The 20949-nt window shown below is 40.2% G+C and overlaps 1 protein-coding gene across 4 annotated transcripts in view; it reads right to left on the bottom strand.

The window, feature by feature from the left end:
• The window catches only part of myripb (myosin VIIA and Rab interacting protein b), a 128337-nt gene that overhangs the window by 22133 nt on the left and 85255 nt on the right, over positions 1-20949 (bottom strand). For all 4 annotated transcript variants that reach the window (XM_051066591.1, XM_018693120.2, XM_018693119.2 and 1 more), the window contains exon 4: positions 6577-6713. In XM_051066591.1, coding sequence (XP_050922548.1) covers positions 6577-6713 — 137 coding nt within the window. The remainder of the gene's footprint in view (positions 1-6576; positions 6714-20949) is intronic.

Below are 20949 nucleotides of genomic sequence, written 5' to 3' on the forward strand. Positions count from 1 at the left end.
CCAGACGGTTTCCTTTCAATTACAATGAAGCATCTGGCAGCACACACAGTCTCATAAACAATGTCCTCAGAACAACGGCTGAACCGACAGGATGTCTGTTTACATCACAACAGGCTGGGAGATAGTGGAAAGTAAACAAACTTGCACTCAATTCATTTGTCTCCTTAATCTGGGAGATAAGAATTTTACTCTCCTTTTGTGGAGATAATGCCAATGTAATTTAAATATGTCATGCAGGTGCGTATGTGTGTAGAAATTAATTGGTCCCAAAGCAAATATGGCCTTTAAAGTTCAAATAATGGAGGTGGAATATGAAATGAAGGAGCAAAAGGTCTCCAATAATTTGAAATAGTTTTTAGTATTTCATTTTTTCATTTTCATAATGAAAATAATATCACCTGCAGGCCACCATACCTGACTTAAAAGGAGCCTTTGCTTGGGCTAATCTCTCCAGCGCATGAACCTGGGCCAAAACAATGCTGCCGCACACAGCCTCAAGTGGTAGACAATGTGCACCATGCAGTCAAGAGTGGAAGAAAACGCCAAACCCATACAAACCACTGCATAAACTAGAATTACTGCCTTGAGGTTTTATGCCTCCGCCTACCAGTTAAGTTGCAGTTTACATCCATGTCTGTCCACACTCATATTATATATGTAGTGAGAATTACTGTCACCAATTCAGTATCCGACCAAATGTGAAATATGGTGACAATCTCCATACTGAGTTACAGTGTTGAATAATGACCAGAAAAGTGTTTTTGGCAAGAATTATGATAGTAGGGGAATTTGACCTTTAACCTTTTGGATATAAAATGTCATCACTTCATCATTTTAGCCTATTATGCAAAATTGACGTATGAAATTCCCTCCAGGCATTTGAGTTCAAAAGAATGGGATGGATGTAACGTCATAGTGACCTTGACCAATGTAAACTGTGTTCACAAGAGTGGGATATACATGGAATAGATGGATGTACGTGGACGGGCAGACAACCCAAAAACATAATGCCTCAGCCAGTGTGGAGACAACGAAAAACATCAACAAAACAACAACACTTGAGCAAAAAGCTTAACAACTGAAAGACAAGTGTTAGACTGGTTAAAATGGCACCTTTTTCCTTTTTCCTCAGGAAGAAACAAGCAAGTTATATTACGAACAAATATAGGATGAGTGTTACACAGTTTATTGTAAAATAGCTGGATATTTTCCATTTCTAATGCGTTTGATATGAATTGCCTCATGCAAAATGTGTATGCCCAAAGTGCTCCTAAAATCAGATCAGTGTAAAGACAAAGTCAGAACAGCTGCTAAAGGTCAGAGTTTTCTGTATATCCTCTTAATTCTCCACACATACGTCCATAGGCACATATGTACATCAGTGCCAGTAACACACAATGGAGTCAGTTGTATTCTTGACACCAATGTGGTCCAAGCCCTGTGGTTGTTTGCTTTTTGACAGTGGTAGCTCTGGGCTTCAGTTTAACATTCTGCCCTCCAACCCCTCCAGACAGAGCACTGTACTCTGTGTCACCAAGCTTTCAGCTAAAAGAACAGAGACAACATAAATGGTCCCAAAAGTGACAATACACCCATGTGTGCCTGAAATAGTTTAGCCATGGTACAGTAGGTTTATCTCTCAATGAGCTATAGAAAAGCCTTAAATGAGAACAAATCTCTTGAAAGACCAAGTGAATCAGGAGGTGTTTGTGTTTTGTTACTGCAGTGTACCTCTGCTTCGCTATTTTGGCAGAAGAGAACAGCAGCACCACCAAGGTCACTGTTTGCATTGTCCTGGCACTGACTCACTAGATTAGCCACATCTAACCTTCTGCACTGCTGTTTAGTGTTGAAAGTTGAGACACGTTTTGGCTAAGTGACCGCATACTGGACAGTTATGGATCATACCAGCGTAGAGCACAGTGCTCACTCAGCTTGACAAGTGTAATTCTCCTCTTTTCCTATTCTATTTTTTCAGTATAACCACACTTATGAAACAAGTCCAAGCAACTGGTCTGAGTTTTCATGAAAGCATTTGTATTCATTTAGCTTTGCTGCACCCAGCAGCTGTAAAAAAAAAAAAAAAAAAAGAAAGAAAATGTCCCCATGGCTAGAAAAATGTAAATGAATGGGAGATTCATTATCTGACTTTCTGGTCCACATGAAATGGCAACATTTGCAATGGCTTGTCCAGTGTAGTGGCACAGAATAAAGGTTGGGGCAAAGATATAACTAGGATTGGACACAGACCCCGATGCAGTACATATGTTCGACTGACTAATTTCACACATCCGTTAAATTTACTGCACCTCTTGTCTAGCATGTGTGGTCATCCAGACACAGTAACACAAGCATAGACACAAAGCAAACCTGCAGAGCATAAAAACACAAGCACACATCACACACACGGTGAAATAAATACATTGATGTCTTTTTGTTATTTTTTTACAGAGCAAAATCTACAGTAATTGCACATTAAAGACAAAGACAAGTGATGTCTTCCTGAAGCCTGTCATGCTTGGTTATGAAGTGCATCAATGCATTCTTTGATTCCATTAGGTGTGGTTGAGTCTTTGTCTTGCGGTATTACCGTCAGACACACACACACACACAAGGACATGAACCCTTCCTTTGTCGTCATACTGAAAAGGTGGCAGCAGCAACACAAAGCTTCAAAACACTACACTTCCATGCCGTGCTGCCTCTCATCTCTCAATTTTCTTACTGGAGAACAGCATGTTTGAAGGTCATAATATGTTTGAACGTTTCTCGAGTCACCATCTTACTGGATAGGTAGGAAGCCTCCCACAGACATTTAGAGAGATGTGACGGCAAACACAAAGGGCAGGAAAAAAGTGGGACAACAGTAATCCCCTGTTTGAAATGAATGAGGTTGAGAGTGTCAAAAAAAAACAAAACTCCATCATTCCTGCTTTTGATACTTCATAACAGACTCATCACAATGCATTTCATGGCAAATTTTATGATGCCTGAAATACTGTGATGGAGATATTTAATGAATAGCCGTTATAAAAATGTATTAGCCACTGTGCTTATACCTAATCTAATACCCCTCGGATACACTTTCAGAGAGACGCACAGCCACAGCAAATCACATGCATATAGTGCAAGAGATAAGAAAGACGAAAAAGGAGAGGCACGCCAGTAATATCTGCTGTTTTGGCTCATTAACACAAGTCTGTCAGTTTTTCAATACACATTGGTTTGGTTTGTCATTGTTTGGAAATAAACTTATTCAAATTATTTCTCAGAGTTAGATAGGAAGACTGACTCCACTCTTATGAGTGCACAGTAAATATGAGGTTACAGCCAGCTGCCAGTTAGCTTAGCTTAGCAAATAAATGTATTTCCCCAAATGTCAAACTTATTGCCTAGCCCAAGGTGAAGCTATTTAGGAAATTGAACTGATAATACTGATAATTGATATCAATGAATTTAATTTCATTTTATAGCGACATGATCTATGTGTTTATTTTACTTGAAAGAGCTGTTTTCTCCCCTCTAAACTTTTGTGGTTAGAGTTGACACTGCACAGTGACTTCACTGTTTTCTGTCATATCTAATCATACAACATTTGCAGATCCTCTCCTTTGTGTCTTCTCTGATATGTATATGTTCATTTTTACAGTGCATGTCAGTACAGTGTCACCAACACTTGAAAAGTCTCCAGGGGCCACATCTATCATATGGAGCAACACTCTCACTGCCTCCTGTGCACACACACACACACCACACACACACACACACACACACACACAGAGGATGGTATGGTATTTGTTGCAGGTCACACAGATGCATTACCCCCTTCCACCGGAGATGATGGAAATGGAAGTACAAATCGCTCGCTCTGTGTTCTCTTCCTGTTGGTTTGAAGGTCAGGCATTCTCTCCGGGGACATGACAGATGTAAAACAGTCACATCTCTCTCACCGACTGTCATGTCAGCTGGCATTTCACACTCATATGGAGTTGAATTCACAAGTATTGGCCCCTTGGTGATAAATAGAAAAAAATGTTTTTTTTTTTTTTACTAGCACATGTATAAAGGCAGCCTGTATTTCAAATATATTGATGGGAAGTGGTTTATGGGAATATTTTACATTTCTGTGGCTGCTTTTCTATTTGCATGTAGAGAGGAGACTCATATTACTCAGGGAGTTTCTGGGCTACATAATAAAAACTCTATTTCTTGGAGCAAAGTAGACCAAGCGAGATGGTGTAACATCAGTTTGTTAATGAGCAACATCTTTATCTAATTGATTTTTTTTCCCCCCAATCTAGTGCTGATTTACTTGCGGAGCTAAAATCTCATTATATTCTGTTCAACTGAAAGCACAAAGTCTTGATATACATCATGGTAATCTGTTGCTGTTATATACTTGTCAAGACACTTGACATATCCCATTATTTGCTGCAGAAGAGGTTTTAAAAGGCATTTTCTTTCCGATAAATTAAAACCCAATCATATTTTTGACAGCTGGAGCCCGGGTTTCTTTTTTCCATTTTCACAATCCCCTTTAATCTGATATGTAACATGACAACTATAGGCGAAGGATGAAAAAACAAGATATTTTGAATGTACGAAATGGAAACAAATGATACCATAATCAATAAATCTGAGGTTTTCCTGAACAAACCGGCAATATCTAACAGAAGCTTTAATATCCAGATACACACAAGCAACGTACAGGGCTTACCCCACGCACACACAATCACAGTATATCCATAATCATATGGCAAGTCAGCTGGCGAGTTAGTGGCAGTGGCGATGTGAGTATTTGAGAATTGGAACTGGTCTAATCTGCTGGGCTCATGTGAGCTGGAAGACCAGCAACCAAGTCACATAATCCTACCTCCTCCTCCCCAGGTGATGTAAGGGAGGAGAGGAGAGGAGAAAATAGAGGACAGTAGAGGGGGCAAGAGGGTGAGGGGTATAGGTGATGAGGGGGGAGGAAACTGGAGGCTAAGGAGAAGAATCATTTTGTCCACTGGTACATCACATTAGAAGCTACAGTCACCACAAAAATCATGATTGTCCTCAGAAAACTTCCTACCTAGATGCAATTATATCATGAAGAGTAAAATGTAAAAAAATGCCTGGAAATTCATACATTACTATAAATTAGCCCTTTAGTTTTGGCTTTCTGACACTGCAAACTATTCTTAATTCATATTCATTTGCAGTTTTTCCTAGCTTTAGTTGCATAAACCTTTTATTTACCTATTATTTCTGTATTGTCTGGGCAGCATGAGCACTTTCAATGTCCTCAACTGACATACTGTTTATGCGTTTTTGTGTTTTTTATGCGGTCTTGCTACAAAATAATTTCCTCTGAGACAATGAACAGTGAACTGATGTACTATGTTATTAGGCTACATTTGCTGGTTTAAACCAAAATATTTTTAGGTCCTCAGTGAGCCAAATCTAGCTATTTTTTAGTCCATCAAGATAGCCATGCTGGCTTTTAAAATGGCTAGACGTTCTGTCTGCAAAAAGGAAAATGTAATAATGTGGCAGTAATAAAAGACATAAATTTTTCTAGCTTTGCAAGCTAATTATATTGTAGCTGTGTTCCTCTACTTGCATAGTAGAAGATGGTATTAACTTTGTCTATGTCACTGAGGCCTTCCAAAACACTTCATACTTTACAAACAAATTAAACTTCATTCAGTAGTGGTCACAGAGTATTCCTAAACGTCCTCTCATCTCGATTTCATCCAGTTCCGCCTCAAGTCTGACCTGATTTATCCCCTCTGCGCTCCCTTCATCCATTTAATCCCATGTACCAGGGTTTGAAATAATGCCTTGGAGTCAGCCACAGTGGCAGACCGATCATGTTGCAGCCGGGTCAAAACAATGTTATCTGGAGGCGGAGGGGAGGCTGGATGAAAAGCTGCCCTGCTGCCTTCCTGCACGGGAACAATTCACTGAGGACCCAAAGTGGCCTGAGCCACCGCGGGGATTAACTGGCGGGACAAAATCTGCAAGGGACCTCCCCTGTAAGCTGTCATCATCACCACTGACACATTCACATCACATCCACAGGTGCAACAGCAACAAAGAGTATTTTCAAAATGAAACTGCAACTGTATAATTAAGTGGTTGCCTCAGATCAAATAAACACTGCTGTGATAAAAGTAAATAAAACTAAGTGGAAGAAAAAGTGTGTGTGTGCATGTGTTTGTCTCCACATGTGAGTGAGAAAGTAATTAAAGTGAATCAGACAGCAAGAGAACACTATGTGTGCAACGAAGTGACTGATCATTTAACAAAGCAAACTAATGATCAATCAAGGGAGCTTCTCTGTGGTTGTGTTCGACCAAAACCTCGCATCTCAAAAGAGGCCATTTTATATTAAACTTGAGGAAGAGTAATATTGTGTCTCTGGCCAAATTGGTGAGATTGCTTTAGTCACAACATGACACAACACTGCACAGAGACAGAAGGCTGCTCTGAAATCAAAGATGATGCAGAGGAGAATGATTAAAAGATAAAAATAAACAGCAATAGAAGGGCAACTACACAGAGGCCAAAAAAGCAAGAGGATGAAGTTACCTGGGAGATCAGAGAACGCTCCTCTCTCGATAATGTGCTTTCTGTACAGAGTCTTCAAAACCTTGGCGCTGCCAAACCTCTTGAAGCGACTCTTCACATTGTTATAATACCATTCAAGGGACTGAGTTCTCAAAATCCTGCAGACAAGAAACAAGGAAGGGAGGGAGGAGAGAATAAAGAAAGAAAAAATGGCATTAAGAAGAAGAACAGATGGCAAAGAAACTGGCAGGAATCAGATTTTATAATAATTAGACCAGGATTATAACTTAAAGTTCAAGCCAAAAACTGCTTTAGTTAAGTGTCTTTCAATTATTAATGTGTAGATAACCAAACCTTATAGACTTTTTCAATCATTTTAAGATAGAATGAGACCTTTCTTGCAATTAAGATCCAGTGAGAGTCAGACAGGGCTGTAATGATGTGCATAGTGTACTTTTTATACAGGTTTGTGTTTGCTGTCAGACTGCAAAAGCCCCACTCTTTGATATGAAGCAAATAATTGGCTTTTTAAAGAGACTGCCTTTTCCTCTCTGTGGGGGTTGTATTTAAGATATGAAAAGTATTATGTACAGTACTAACATGCAGAATCCAAGCTGTGTATTGTGTGTATTACTGCAGTGAATGCTTGGGTTTTCTGATGTGACATCACATCATTTTCCAGGCTTTTCCTCATTACTTGGTGCACAGGCCGGTCGGTGCTTGAATGCCAACCAGTCGGACCTCAGCAGAGAACAGATGATTACATAAGCAGGAATTCATAACAGAGAGGGTTATGAAAAGCCCTCAGAAAAGCGCTCCCTGTGTGCCAGTGTTGTGTCGGATTGCATGAAACTCTGCCAACTTTGTGTTTAATCTTGTAGTCAATCCTTTTGCTTTTTCACGCCACTGTCATACACATTAGTGGGCAGAAACAAACACAACACACCAAGACCAATTTTATTGTTCAAGGAAATTACAAAAATACACACTCTACACTTTATCTACACACTATTTATTACAATTTTCCATGTATTATGTGCACATTTGTTCCATTTTTGCCTTTCATGCTGCTAAAAGATGCCCTGGCTTTTCAATACCTTGCCATAACTGCAAAACATTTATCTCATTCCTCTCCAATAACGCACATTCAGGGAAACATGAGACACACACACACAGGCATTCACATTTTTATTTTCATATACTGTATTTATGAATGCAACTATGAGTAGAAGGAGCATTTCCAAGTGTTACATGTGTTTTTTTGTTTTTTTGGACGTTGTGACGACCCTGTCAGAGTAATTCCCTCTGAAAGACTTATGGGCGGAGTTTGTTTATCAGGCATATTCAGCTCACCTGGTCTGGCTGCAACTGGTAGCAGCCAGTCTTTCTCTCTCTCTCCCCTCTGGCTTCCACCCTGTTTGGTTTTGGTTGTATTTTGTTAGTCTTAATGTTATTTTCCTTTTCAATTATGTTAAAAAATGTGTTTTTTAGTTATAACAGCGTCTCGAGATAACTTCTGTTGTGAATTGCGCTATATAAATAAATTTGACTTGACTTGATGTGTTGTTTTCCCTCCTTTGTCCAGCCTTGAGCCAGGTTGTGACAACGTATGAACATTTTGTGCATCAGACATTTATTAATTAGACTCTGACAACTACTTTTTAGTGTGTTAATTACTGGAATGAGAGGAGTTTGATACTCTAAGGTAATTTCTTTGTGTGCTACTGACTTGTATACGTTTTAATGAAATGTTTGAACACACATGGATATAATCAGGTTTATATGATTCCATTGGCTGCATTTTTCACTGTTGTCATGTGGTTATTTGCCTGATGATCAGCAAATACACAAATGTCATCAAAGCCTTATATGTATGTATTAAAAACCTAGCCACACAGTTAAACTAACTGACTGATGTTCCTTTGTTACAACGAATAACAGTTTATTTTGAGGCATATGCTGTCCTGCTGCTGTAAATTCTCATTAAAGTACCAAACATGTATTCATCCACAGGGGAAAATAGTTCCCAACAAGTGTATTAATTGCTTCTCTTCGAGCAATGTAATGCTACAAATTACACTTCCCAGCTGCTTTAAGAAATGATTTAATCTTTTCCAAACATATAACTATATATTTATGAGCTGTTTTTAATGATTTATGCCTTCAGAGGGAATGAATAGGCTTGAGCTTGTGAGCTGAGGCTGGGTACTTGCACTGTACATATGTAAGTATATGTCACACATATTATCAACTCCAACTCCCTGATTATGAAAGAGCAGGAAGAAATTGAGAGAGTACGCACAGTACATGACAGAGTGTCTGCACATGTTGATGTTTCTGCTCAATGAAGAGACGGGCCATTGAAGGAGAGAGTGAAAATAACCATGCTAATAAAGGGATCCTAAGTGTCCCTGAGGCTGCATGGGCTGCCACATCCACCCCCTCCCTCCTTCATAACCTCCCTCCATCCCCCCCCCCCCTTTCTCAGTGGATTTATTATCCTCTGCCTCTATCAGCTGGGCTGCTCAATGGGCCTAACCTCCTTAATTTCATGCCACGGGTCAACCTAGTCACTCTAATGGTGGCTGCTGAGCTCCAGTGAAGAGGCTCTCTTTATCTCCCTCTGGGCCCACGGAAGATGGCACAGAAATGAATCTCTAAGAGCAACGCAGCTTCACGGTGGTATCATACACGGGAGAAATACAAATATGTTTCATCTGCACTCTGAAATGAGCTAGAACCACAGGGACCAACCTTTGAACTACAAATCATATTGAAGAAAAGGTGAGTGGAGCAGGGGTATGGTGGAGATATCTGTGTGGAATCTTAATTGACTTTCAAACTGAACTTTTTGCTTGAGCAGCATGCAGGTCCCGCCCCCAAAAAAGAAGATAAACATAAACATAATTGAGTGTTACTGTTATTACACAATGAATTTGCTATTGTAAAAGGGACTGTTTTAATGTACCAACTATTCCCACAAAATTCAGTTAGCTGATAAAATGTTCCTTGATTTCAGAGATAATCCTAGGTTAGGTTACTAATGCAAGCAGTAAGCTAGTTAGCCGGACATGCTAACGTTTGCAGTTTATATTTAGAGCATATAAACGCAATTTAACGCAATGTTTAGGCTTTTACTCCAAACTTAATAAATGTCAAGTATCCCTGTCATTACAGACCCATGCACACCACCTCAACATGTTGAGAAATCCAAAGCTTTGCAGCCAGCTGTGCGTGGTCACCGTTGGAGAGTTAATGTCTGGGAGTCATGGTCATTTGACAAGCCTATTTATCTGCAGTATACGGAGCATATGTATGCAATCTGTGTATATTGTAACGAGCATGCATACATGTTTTGGCTTCATATGTAGCTTAGCTTCACAGTGGCACATTGCTCTCATTCCACTCTGCCTGTCAATCAGATTGGTACAGAAACAGATAACTAGTAAATACAAACGTCAGCGTAGGCATCTGCCTCCGTCTAAGCCAGCTACACAAACTTGTTGAAATTAGCCAAAGTTTCCCTGTCAGGAAAAAAAAAGAGAGAGAGAGAGGAGGAGGATTTAGGACAGCGGGAGAGGCATCTCGATGAATGAAGCATGACATTGCTTCCCTAGAGTGATCTGATCTAAAAAAGTAAGGAAGGAAGGAGGAGAGTGGAGTGGATAAGCAGAAGCTTTCAAGCAAGAGCTGCACTGCTGCGTGAGCTTCAGCAAATACGCATTTCATAATGAGGTTGGGAGATTCCCCGATGCTTGACTGCTGCATGAATAAGTAAGGGAGGGATTCCTGCTGATGGTCTCCTGACACTGGTTTTACCCTTCCTCCTTCATCTCTTCACTTGCCTTAGCTCAGCTCTGCATGCAGGGGGACCAACACCCCCCTTCTTATCATCTCCTCTTCTCTCTAGCCCTTTTGCCCTCCATACTTCAGAAGACCAATTTGCACATCTAAATGAGGTCTAAATAAAATATATAGAAGAATATGTTGAAGGAGTGCAATAAAAAGTATCTGGCTTTGCTGAGTTTCCACCTCCCCTGGCAAAGGGAACTATTAACATAATTGACTTTCTGAGCCTTCTAATGAATTGGTTCAGCTTCTGTTGAAGCTGCTGTAGAGACGGGACAGAAGAGCAAAGGGAGAAGAAAGAAGGGCGGGGGCTGACTATAACAGAACATCAAATAGGCCCTATTCACTTCTGAAGACTTGCAGAGTGACTGTTCTTGTTAATAGAAGAAAATAAGACAAAAAATTAGATTGTTCTCAGCTCCAGGGTTAGATCAAAGCGCTTGATGTTCGGGAAGTTAAAACCCTCGAGTTGTGAGGTCTTAATGAGTGAAAAGCTGGAGGAGTTGTTGTATCTTGTACAGTCTTGCTTCTTTTTATCAGCTCTATCGTTGCGTACCGGGCATAAAACTTTTCTGCACACAGAATAAAAAAATATTTTTATGAGAGAAAAAGAGAGTTACAAAGATAAGCACCTTAATTCTTGCACTTGATGCAATTGGAATTCTTATTCTCTAATGTACAAAAAATAGGTTCAGTGAATCATTTATTAATTGGATAAGGGCCTTATACATATCACTCTTATTAAACTTCACTGTCAATTGGCTGACTTCACATAGTTTCATTTCACACAAAGGGGGCAAGGTAATGCCCTCATTTTCCCTTGCCACATTCATTGAACAGTAGCAGGTGCAATCTATCAAAGCATAGTCAACAAACATCCATCAGAGAGAGCAAAATTAACCTTTATGCAGATGCTGTGTTACTGTCCCTTCATGACCCTCAGTTATACCTAGTTTAATCCAGCTACTACATTAACTGGTCAAAATCTACTATCATACCCTCTATATGGATGGATGGGATGTAGCTGCCCTTGCATCACCAACTCAGCTATCCATAGGCAATATGCATGTACATAAAAATTGTGTTTGACAATACTTACTTACAAAACTTATGAATTTGCAAACCCCTGAAGGAAAAATGTACCTTTACTCTTACCCTCTAAAGGGAGTTCAAAGGTCATGGTCAAGTGCTGAGCAGCAACCCTGAGCTGGTGGAAATTCAGTGTCTTACTCAACAACACTTAAACAGGGTGAAGGCTATTCTGTGAGTCATATTTGGCCCTACTCACTGAGAGAAACTCAGAGAAACTCCATCACTTTTCTACATTGCCATCTCTGATCTGTTACACAAATATGTAAACTGTTCCCCAAATATGTTCTCAGCTGAAGACAGACCTGTTCAGAAAATCAAATGCAGCACACAGCAGGAAAGGGATATTAATATTGATTAATTTCTGTTATGAGGACTCTGAGAAAATCTAACTCTTACTGCTTCTGTGGTTATGTATTTGTACTTGTCAGAGCAGATTTGTGCAAGAGGGAGAAGTGAGAGAAGGACAATTTATAGTCTGTACATGCAGTTATTGTATCTGTAATTGCAGTTATTTTATGAAATGAAAACATAGAACATTGTAAATCTGTACTTTTAAGAGAGAAAAATGGAGAGTTAATATGGATATAGTGGTCTTTACCAACATGATACTTTTCATGTTCTGTATAAATAGAATACTGTGAAAATATCTCCATACCCTAGACATTGTTTTGCATATTTATTGCCAAGATTCTCTCTGAGCTATGCCGTCTGTGTTGCTACACCACAGCACTAAAGACTCTCTTCCAAAATATATTCAGTGTTGGCAGAACCGGCCGAAGGACAAAGAACAAGGTCGTGGGTCAATTGCTGAAAAGCCTATGAGATTTTCAGCAAACCTAGGAACAGCCCTGCTAACCTGTCGGTATGATTTAAAACAGTGTCTGGTTTGCAGGGGGCAGGAAAACAGCAGCAGTATTGTACATAACCTTTCCAGAAAGCAGCTGGAATATTGATCACCTGCCTGTGCCTCTGTGATTGACATTTAGATAAGCAGAAGTACAGGAATATAAAAAGAACTCATCCTGTGGTTAGAGAGTATTTCAGATTAGGGTTATGGTCTTTCTTGTATTTCTGCCTTATTAATTTTTTCCTATTCCTTTAAGGTGTGTGTTTGTGCTACTGTTGTACACACTTATGCTGCACTCAGTATAAAACACACACCTCAGCTTAATGTATATCACAGAAAGAGGCAAACTCAGTATGTCCAAATACAGGTAAAATGTCCAGGCTGCAACCTAAATGACACACTGCTGCTCATTTAGAAGATCAGCTAATTTGAGATTAGACTTTTTATGTTACCCTTACAGTGTAAGAGAGAGGATCATTGAGAGTGTAAGAAGATCATTTAATGATCTTTAAATGAACAAACTTCTGTGAATGGATACACATTTGCATGCAGCACATGCTCCACGGCAGTTTAAATGTGCACAATTTTGATTGTGCTTCTGGTAACAGTAAACAGCTATACAGCTATACTGCAGCTCCACTGTAAGGTATTCTGCTATATTCTGTTACATTCACTTCACTTACCTCCGTCTTAAAAAAGTCTAAATTTAGGAGAAGCACAGCTCCAGGCAGCGGTCAGGCAATTTACTCTGCCATCTTTCCCTCCTACTGGCTCTTTCTTTCAAGACCTAAAGCTGTCATCTTTACTCTCTCCCTCTCTCTCTCTGTCTTCTCCTCTGTTTCTCTCTTCCTCTTTATCACCCTGTTCTCTCTTCAGTCCTTCACCATTCAGGGTGTTACAGATGAATGTGTCAGCAGCTGGGAGCCTGTGGCACACTATGGAAGACTGGAAATGAGTTATATGGGGACAAAGTGCTCTCAGACAGAGTATGGATAGAGGGACCGAAGTGAATTACAAACTGCTCACACGGTGTCTGGTTTCCTAAGGCAGTAGTTTTAGGAGTTAGGCTGTACACCTCCTACAGTACACCACTACCAACACTGATCTAACGCTGATGAAAAATAGATTTAGACCTTCATCCTTACATGCTGCTCTTTTTAAAGCTAACATGACTCCTAAATAATCAATTTTCTGCCATTAAAGACATCTAATACTCTCTTTGTGGATGAGGCATAAAGTTTGAACAGGGTCTGATTTCACAATGTTACATAAAACTTTTTTTTACAAGAGTCTTATGGAAATTCATGAATACAACATCCTTTTATAGGTTATCTGACACCTGATATACTGATATCAGTGCATCCTGATACAGCAGTAGATCGCACCTTCTCCACTGTCGATAAGAAGACAGAGTTTAAGAGTCATAAGACTGTACCTTTATCATTGTACTGTAATACAATAGTCATTCTAATCTTACTTCAGAGCAGCCTTTGAGGAACTTCACCTCAGATCATTTTGTGAAACATTTTGTACTATCACGTCCATGTTACTCAGTACAAAGAGTGAGCATCCCATACAGAATGCTTACTGTATGGGATCAGTTTGTAATGACTCATCAATACTGCATTTAGAGACAAAATTTCACAATCATGAGAGATATGTAGTAAAATCTTTGCTTGTCGATCCAAAATGGTGGCCCTAGATTGCACTGTGAGACATGCCCACCAATGGCAGATTTGGAGCTCTGACAATCACAGACAGAGTCAAAATTTGGCTCAAATTCTCACAACATGACTGCTGCTACAACCCATGTCTACAGACCAGGTCAGAATATGATGAGAATGGGCTAGTGTGATGTTTTGTAATTCAAAATTTAGGATTAGTGCAAATGGATGACTATAAGCTGATGATGTGGTTTTGCTCTTATACAAAATGATTCTTTTTGTTTACATAAAGCTACGCATCAGATGCTATCGTACAATTGGACAAAGATTATTAACAAAATTCTATTAGACCCATCTGGCACAGTGTTGTAGTTAATGTAAAGGCAGGTTTAGAATACAGTGAAACTGCATTTCACTCTCCCATTGCTGAACTTCCTCCCTGGTTTTAAATCTATAGTCTTATCAGACTATAGGTACATGCCTTGTTCATGTGCCTGCCTGAATTACCAGACACCAAAATTCATATTGTTTTTACTGCCACTCTGCATAGACTAGAATTAAAACGGAAAAGATGACTTCATTCAAACAGAACTAGAGCGTTCACACAGTAGAGTAATCCAGCATTTGAGACAATTAGGTTAGGGCATGGACCACAGTTTTTGTTCCCCTAACAGCTGGGCAGATGTCACATCATTTGTTGCTATGCAGCTGCACATGTGGGTCATTTTAGGATGGAGGTATGTTCAAAATGATTTCAGATATGGGTCACTTTGAAACACTCCATTGAGACCAAAACATGCTGCCAACGAAATGACAAAGCTATACAGATTTTTCACAGGCTGCAGTACATTATATTAACATATATCTCAGCGTGGATGTATGGAGCATATGGGGAAGTGAGATAATCTGCTCTCAGCCTCCTGCTTCTGCACAGCCAGAGCACCACATGGGATTTTAAGGGCAGCATGCGGAGAGGCAGAGCTCTGCAGCAGCTCAGCAATGTGGGAAATCTAGTGACAGAATAGGCTGCGGTTATGCTTTCCACCACTCAAGTCTTTCTCCATCTGGCTATTCTGTGTGGATAATGAAAACTGCAGCTCCCTGCAGCCTTTATCTGAGCAATTATGTGGAACCAAAAACATGAAGAGCCAATATGATGAGAGGCTGAAAGCGGCAAAAGTCTGTAAACATAATTAATTTGTTAAGATGTGTTGTGAAAGACCTACAAAGCTGGTGATGGTAATTAAAGCTCAATAAGGTGGCATCACTGGCTTTTTGTATGTTTTTTTAGGTCACAGTCGGGGTGGGAACCCTGGTTTTATCCTCTTAATGTCATCAAACACCTCAGCCAGGAAATGAAAATCCACTGAAATAACAGGATTTTAAAGTTTTTTTTTTTTTTTGTTTTTTTTTTAAATGTATTTAATTTTTTTCCAATTGCACCACATACCGAGTGTGAGGGCTCTTATTGTGGCTAAGTTGATGTTGAGATTGTTCTGTGAACTGAGAGCCAATGCATCCATCAAAACCATGTGTCCTTCAGAAACAGCAAATTCTAAGCTTGGTTGAAAAATAATGTTTGCATTATATAAAAAGTTAAAGCAGTCAGCGGAGAATGATAGGAGGAAGCACTGGGTAAAGGTCATTAACCTGATTCAAACCCCTGATATTGTTCACAAGTCACTTTGAGAAAAGGACAAACAGGACAATGTGGGAATAGCATACTGAAGCTGCCAGAGCACAATGTACTGGAGTGTGAGTCTTAACGGCCTGTTAGGGAGCAGAGGGAACCAGCCTGATGATACCAGGCCACATACACTTCTGTCACCTGTTAAGAGACTGGAGACCGAAGCTATGGAAGGGAAAGCCAGGACAAAGGAGGACAGGGGAATGGAAATACAGAAAGACACAATGAGCATTTCAAGAAAAATGGCCGTTGTGCTTGCTGGCACATGGGGCATTTGTTCCTTAGGATCTATTTTTAGAAGTCCCTTTTCAAAGCACATTCACCAGTCTATATAATCCATGTGAATCGATCTTCAGTGGAAAAGTGGGGGAAACAGTGAGACACTCAATGGCCGCAGTTGCTCTTTTAAGATCCCTTTGAGCATGTGTGTGTGAGTGTGTGTGTATATGTGTGTGTTTGATAAGCCAGAACGCTGTGAAAGAGGTTTTTTCACAGAAGAGGAACATAGTGTATTGGAAGTTTTTTACAGAAGGTTGCAGAACAGCTTGAGACATCAAGGCTTGACATTTGTGGAAGGTCTAAAGCAATCACCTATACTGTGACGACAGGAAGGTTGACTAGAATGGAAATGTAAAAGTTGGACTCGCTTTCTTTTTGCATGATGGGGAAACTGTCTGTGAACCACTTTCTGCCTGAGGAGAGGTAAAAACACACTTCAGATTAAAAAGGTTTGAGATTGTGTTTGTGCTGCAGAGAGAGCACATATCCTTGGCTTTAAAGACGTCTCTCATTAATGCGCCACTGTCACTTATACAATAAGCACTGCTTTAGTGTTCTATACACCAGAGAGGCCACATGCAGTTAATAAGAAATCAGATTAACAGTATTTGCAAGTATTCGCAATGTTTTAAGTGCAGAATGTTGCCTGTCAAAGACTAAAAACACTGCAGTGCTTTGTGTCTGAAATCCAAACACATTTCATGAATATCATGAATGGCACAGCCCTAGGAGACCTACGTTTCTTAATAGCTATAATAGCTCACAATAAACCAACTTCTATTACATTTTAGCTAGTGTTTTGTCTGAGACCAAGCAAGTATTTTCTTATTTAAATGTTTCCTGCATAGCTGTGACCTTAAGGTCACATTCGCCACTCTCTTAAGTGCATTTCATTGGAGGAAAGGCAGCCAAGAAGCAGGCCAATAAAGTGAGCCATTCCATTGCGCTCCCACCAATTAGGAAACCAGTGAATGGCCTGCTTCCCAAACAAGCCTCTGGCTGCCCTCATCCTGGGAGCAGTTCCCATCAAGTTAGTCACACAACACCAACCAAGAAACAAAGATCACCGCTGGAACAGCAGACTCCCACCACAACTCCTGTCTTCGTTTTCTGGCATGTTCAGTCTCGCTGCCTGTCTGCTGTCTGACTTTCTTTCTCTCTCTCCTTTTCCCTATCTCAAAACACCCACCTGTAAATTAGTGTTTACGATGCAAATATGTTGCGTTCACAAATACACATGCATAGAAAGCATATGAGACCTGTCTTCAATAACAGGAAAATAGTGCTGCCTGAAATTTTGAGTGCCACCATACAAAAAGTACAGAGAGAAAAAACCAAAGCTTGGTGGAGAGAACTTCGAGACAAGATACGGTTGAGCGTATGTGAATCAAGTTAGCAATGATGAGGAGGAGTGATTGTTAATTAGAAGGCACTTGTTTTCAGCATTAGTTATACTGCTATGGAAGTTGTTTTCAGTCTGTTTGCTAATCATCCAACAGCAGGAGTACTGGTGACAAGAGATAGCTACTCAGCAACTTCCTAAGCCTCACACAATGACAAAGTTGCTGATGGTTTGAGTTCAAGGTGGCTGTGAATCCAGCTGTGTCTGTTTAGCTGGCCTCATTCAGATCTCACAGAGATGATAAGAGTGGGTATTTCAGGTGCGTTGCATTGTAGCTGTGTTATCCAAGGAACACAACTGGCTGGTTGTGAAGCCAGTCAGGAATCATGTTCTTGTCTTAACTCCCACTGGTTGTTTTCCTGGCATGGAGTATAAAGACACAGCCACATTTGCATCGGTCTTTAATTGAAGCTCATGCAACTGAGAAATTAAAAAATGCGTTTTCTGTTTCAGTGCTACATCCAGCTGACTCGCAGGTCAGAGCTCACCATTATTCAACATGCTCATTTGCACTGTCAGCCAAAAGAAACTGTCGTGTTGATGAGTGTTGGGCTTGAAAATGAAGGATAATTGTTCTTGTGGTGTGTTATCGCCTTGTTTTTCTAAATGACACAGTTAGGCTTCAAACTGCGGCATCACTCTCATACACTGTTTACAATTTACGACCGCTCCACTCAATATTTCTTTCTTACCTCCATCTGACACATGACATCAGGTCACTTTTCTGTGCTGAATGCGGGACAGTCTCATTGGACTGAAAGCACATGTGACCGTACCTTGAGTTCTCACATGACAACACACACGCTGGCACAGAGCAAACAGCACTCTACCCGGCTCAGTCTGGCAGACAGGGCGTGGGAGACGAATGACGATGAATCATTGATGCTCGGCACACAGATCACAAACAAAACACACAAGCACACAAATACACACACACACACAACAGATGCACACATGCACGCACGTAAACACACACACATGCGAGCGGGCACACATTTATCTCTTCTCTCTTACTCATCTGTCCTTTCCCATTTACAGCGTGGTGTTTTTCTCTGTGCCATCACTGATTTTGTGGTGACAGAGACAGATGGTGGGATTGAGAGGGGAACGGCTTACCAATAGAACAGGAGAAATCTCCCTCTGCCTTTTTACTTTGAGTTGAAATAACATTAATAGCTGCTGTTGGCCTTTGTGTTTTCTGGCTTGGACTTTGCTGCTTTTTGCATCCATCCCTCCATCCATTTTTGTCCCATTTTTTAACCTCCATGCCACTGCTTTCCACTTGGTCACTTGGATATTTAGCTTATAAAAGTTAGAAAGAGGGTTAAAGTTTCAAAATGTTGAGCAGAGTGTGACTGCTAACCAAATATATTCATAGAGAAATGCTTACATATTCAAAAATATGGTGTTTATGTTTCAGACTGTGGTCATGTTAAATGGTAGATGGCCATTGTATAATCAGGCTAGAGATCACATGAGAGATGCTGTATATTGGAGAAGGGTGATGGTGTGAAGTAGGTGTGAGGGTAACAGATTGCATGTGGAGATGGATGCCATATAGATGAAATACAGTACCATCCATCAACCGATGTTCCCTGTGACAGTCAACTCTACCATGCATGACTTACTGATCACACCACCACCCTGGGAGAACTTTTTACCTCAGTGGACAAATTTGGCCTTGAAATTATTCCACAGTGAGGTTGGATTGTAATTTTTATGTACAGTATATTTTATCTAGCCTTTTAATTACCCATGTGTGCCTCATTAAGATAAAACATCCCTCAACAGCATCAGAGGAGCCTGAAGCAAAAACATCCCAGGGCAAAACAGCTCAGCTATAAACACTTTTAAAGATAGAAACACTGGGTATTAATGACAGCTGAGTACAAGGATCACATGGGGTTACATGTTGGAGGGGAATGCATGCATTCAGTGATTAAGCTCATTTGGATGACCAGTATATAACACACTGCTGCTCTAGCTTCTGCATCACTGCTGTTCTTATTCCAGCTCAGCTTTGATCACTTGTAAGAACCTTTGCCCTCTCTCTTTCATGTCAGTGTGCATACACAGGCGTACATAGTACTCCAGGCCAGGGCAGGGGATCACTGCATTATTCATACGAATGCCGTCACACTGAGTAATTGAAGCCATGAAGAGGTGGAGGTGGAGGGGGTGGGAGGCGGGGGCCTACAGACACCTTCTCTCTCTCTCTCTCTCTCTCTCTCTCTCTCTCTCTGCCTCTCAGTAGAAATTGTTTTGATCATTATCAGTGACCTCTGAGGGAGATCAGTGCAGACATCAAGGTGATACTCACTTGAGGGCAAAGTCAATACTGAATGAGATTGTGGAGGCCAGTGTATGGACAGACATGTAGCTGCACTGCAGGCTGTTGCTTATGCCTGTTACTGTAACTATAGAACCCTTTTCAGACGTGGAAAACATAACACAGCTTCATTTCTATATTAAAGTGACGTCTTTTTGTCATACAGACATTGGTATCTATCATTTATATGTTAGTTATAGACCGGAAAGAGACTAAATTCTTGCATGTGGTACCCAAAAATGAACATTTGGTGTGAAATCTGCTACATGTATTGTCTGACAGTGCACAAGCAAGAAAAGAAGAATGATGGGACATAAAATTTGGATTTTCATTTAATTCCTGTTTGCCCATATGCTCTATGTACAGCATTTTGCTGGACATTCAAATTGATTAATTTAGGGAGGCTGCTGGTCAGATGATAGCTGTGGTTATACAAGAATGTTTTTCCTGAAATCTCTTGCCCAACAGCACACAGGGAAAAATGGTTTTACATACTAATCTGTCATAAGAAGAATCTCAATACAATGGATGCATTTGCAGCATTTAATGGTCTCAGTTTTCCTTGTGTATTAGAGATGATACATTACTGATCTTTTACTATGGACGCATTTAATCCCTTGCTGTGCATATTTAACCATGTGCTGCTGCTGTGGCCTTCATATTAATCTGACAGCATTCAGATTATGTTACTACGTCAAACCTAGTGAGACTGCCATTGTGACTTCTTAAGTGAAGGTGATTTGGCTGCTTATTCATGATACTGACATGTGGAATTGCCATCATATTAAGGAAATGAGGTGTATGTCTGCTGACGCTAAAGACTAACCTGAAAAGGCAGAGCTGTGTGCAACTGGCTTAAAATCATATTTAACTGGATGTGGTGCAGCTGTATTTTAAATTCTGCAACATGACAGCACTGTGTTGATTTTTGATTGTGCACCTTGGCATGGAAAACTATGGTGGTGGACTCGCTGTCTAACATGTCAGTCCAAAATCTATTATAGATGTTCAACTGAGTTGAGATCTGGTGACTGTAAACACATATGATTTCCATCATTTTTACACTCTATTCAATGACCCCTCATGCCCTATGGAAAGGGGCATCATCCTGTCTCCACTAATTTTTCAGGTTTTTCCTTTGATTTTTCACCCATCTGCATGTGTACTGTCTGTGTGTGTTTATAGAGTACTCATTGCATGTGTGAGTTTCTACTTGATTTATGTTTATTTACACAGCACAGCTGT

Source organism: Lates calcarifer, linkage group LG24 (genome assembly GCF_001640805.2).
Source record: "Lates calcarifer isolate ASB-BC8 linkage group LG24, TLL_Latcal_v3, whole genome shotgun sequence".
NCBI classification, from domain to species: domain Eukaryota; kingdom Metazoa; phylum Chordata; class Actinopteri; family Centropomidae; genus Lates; species Lates calcarifer.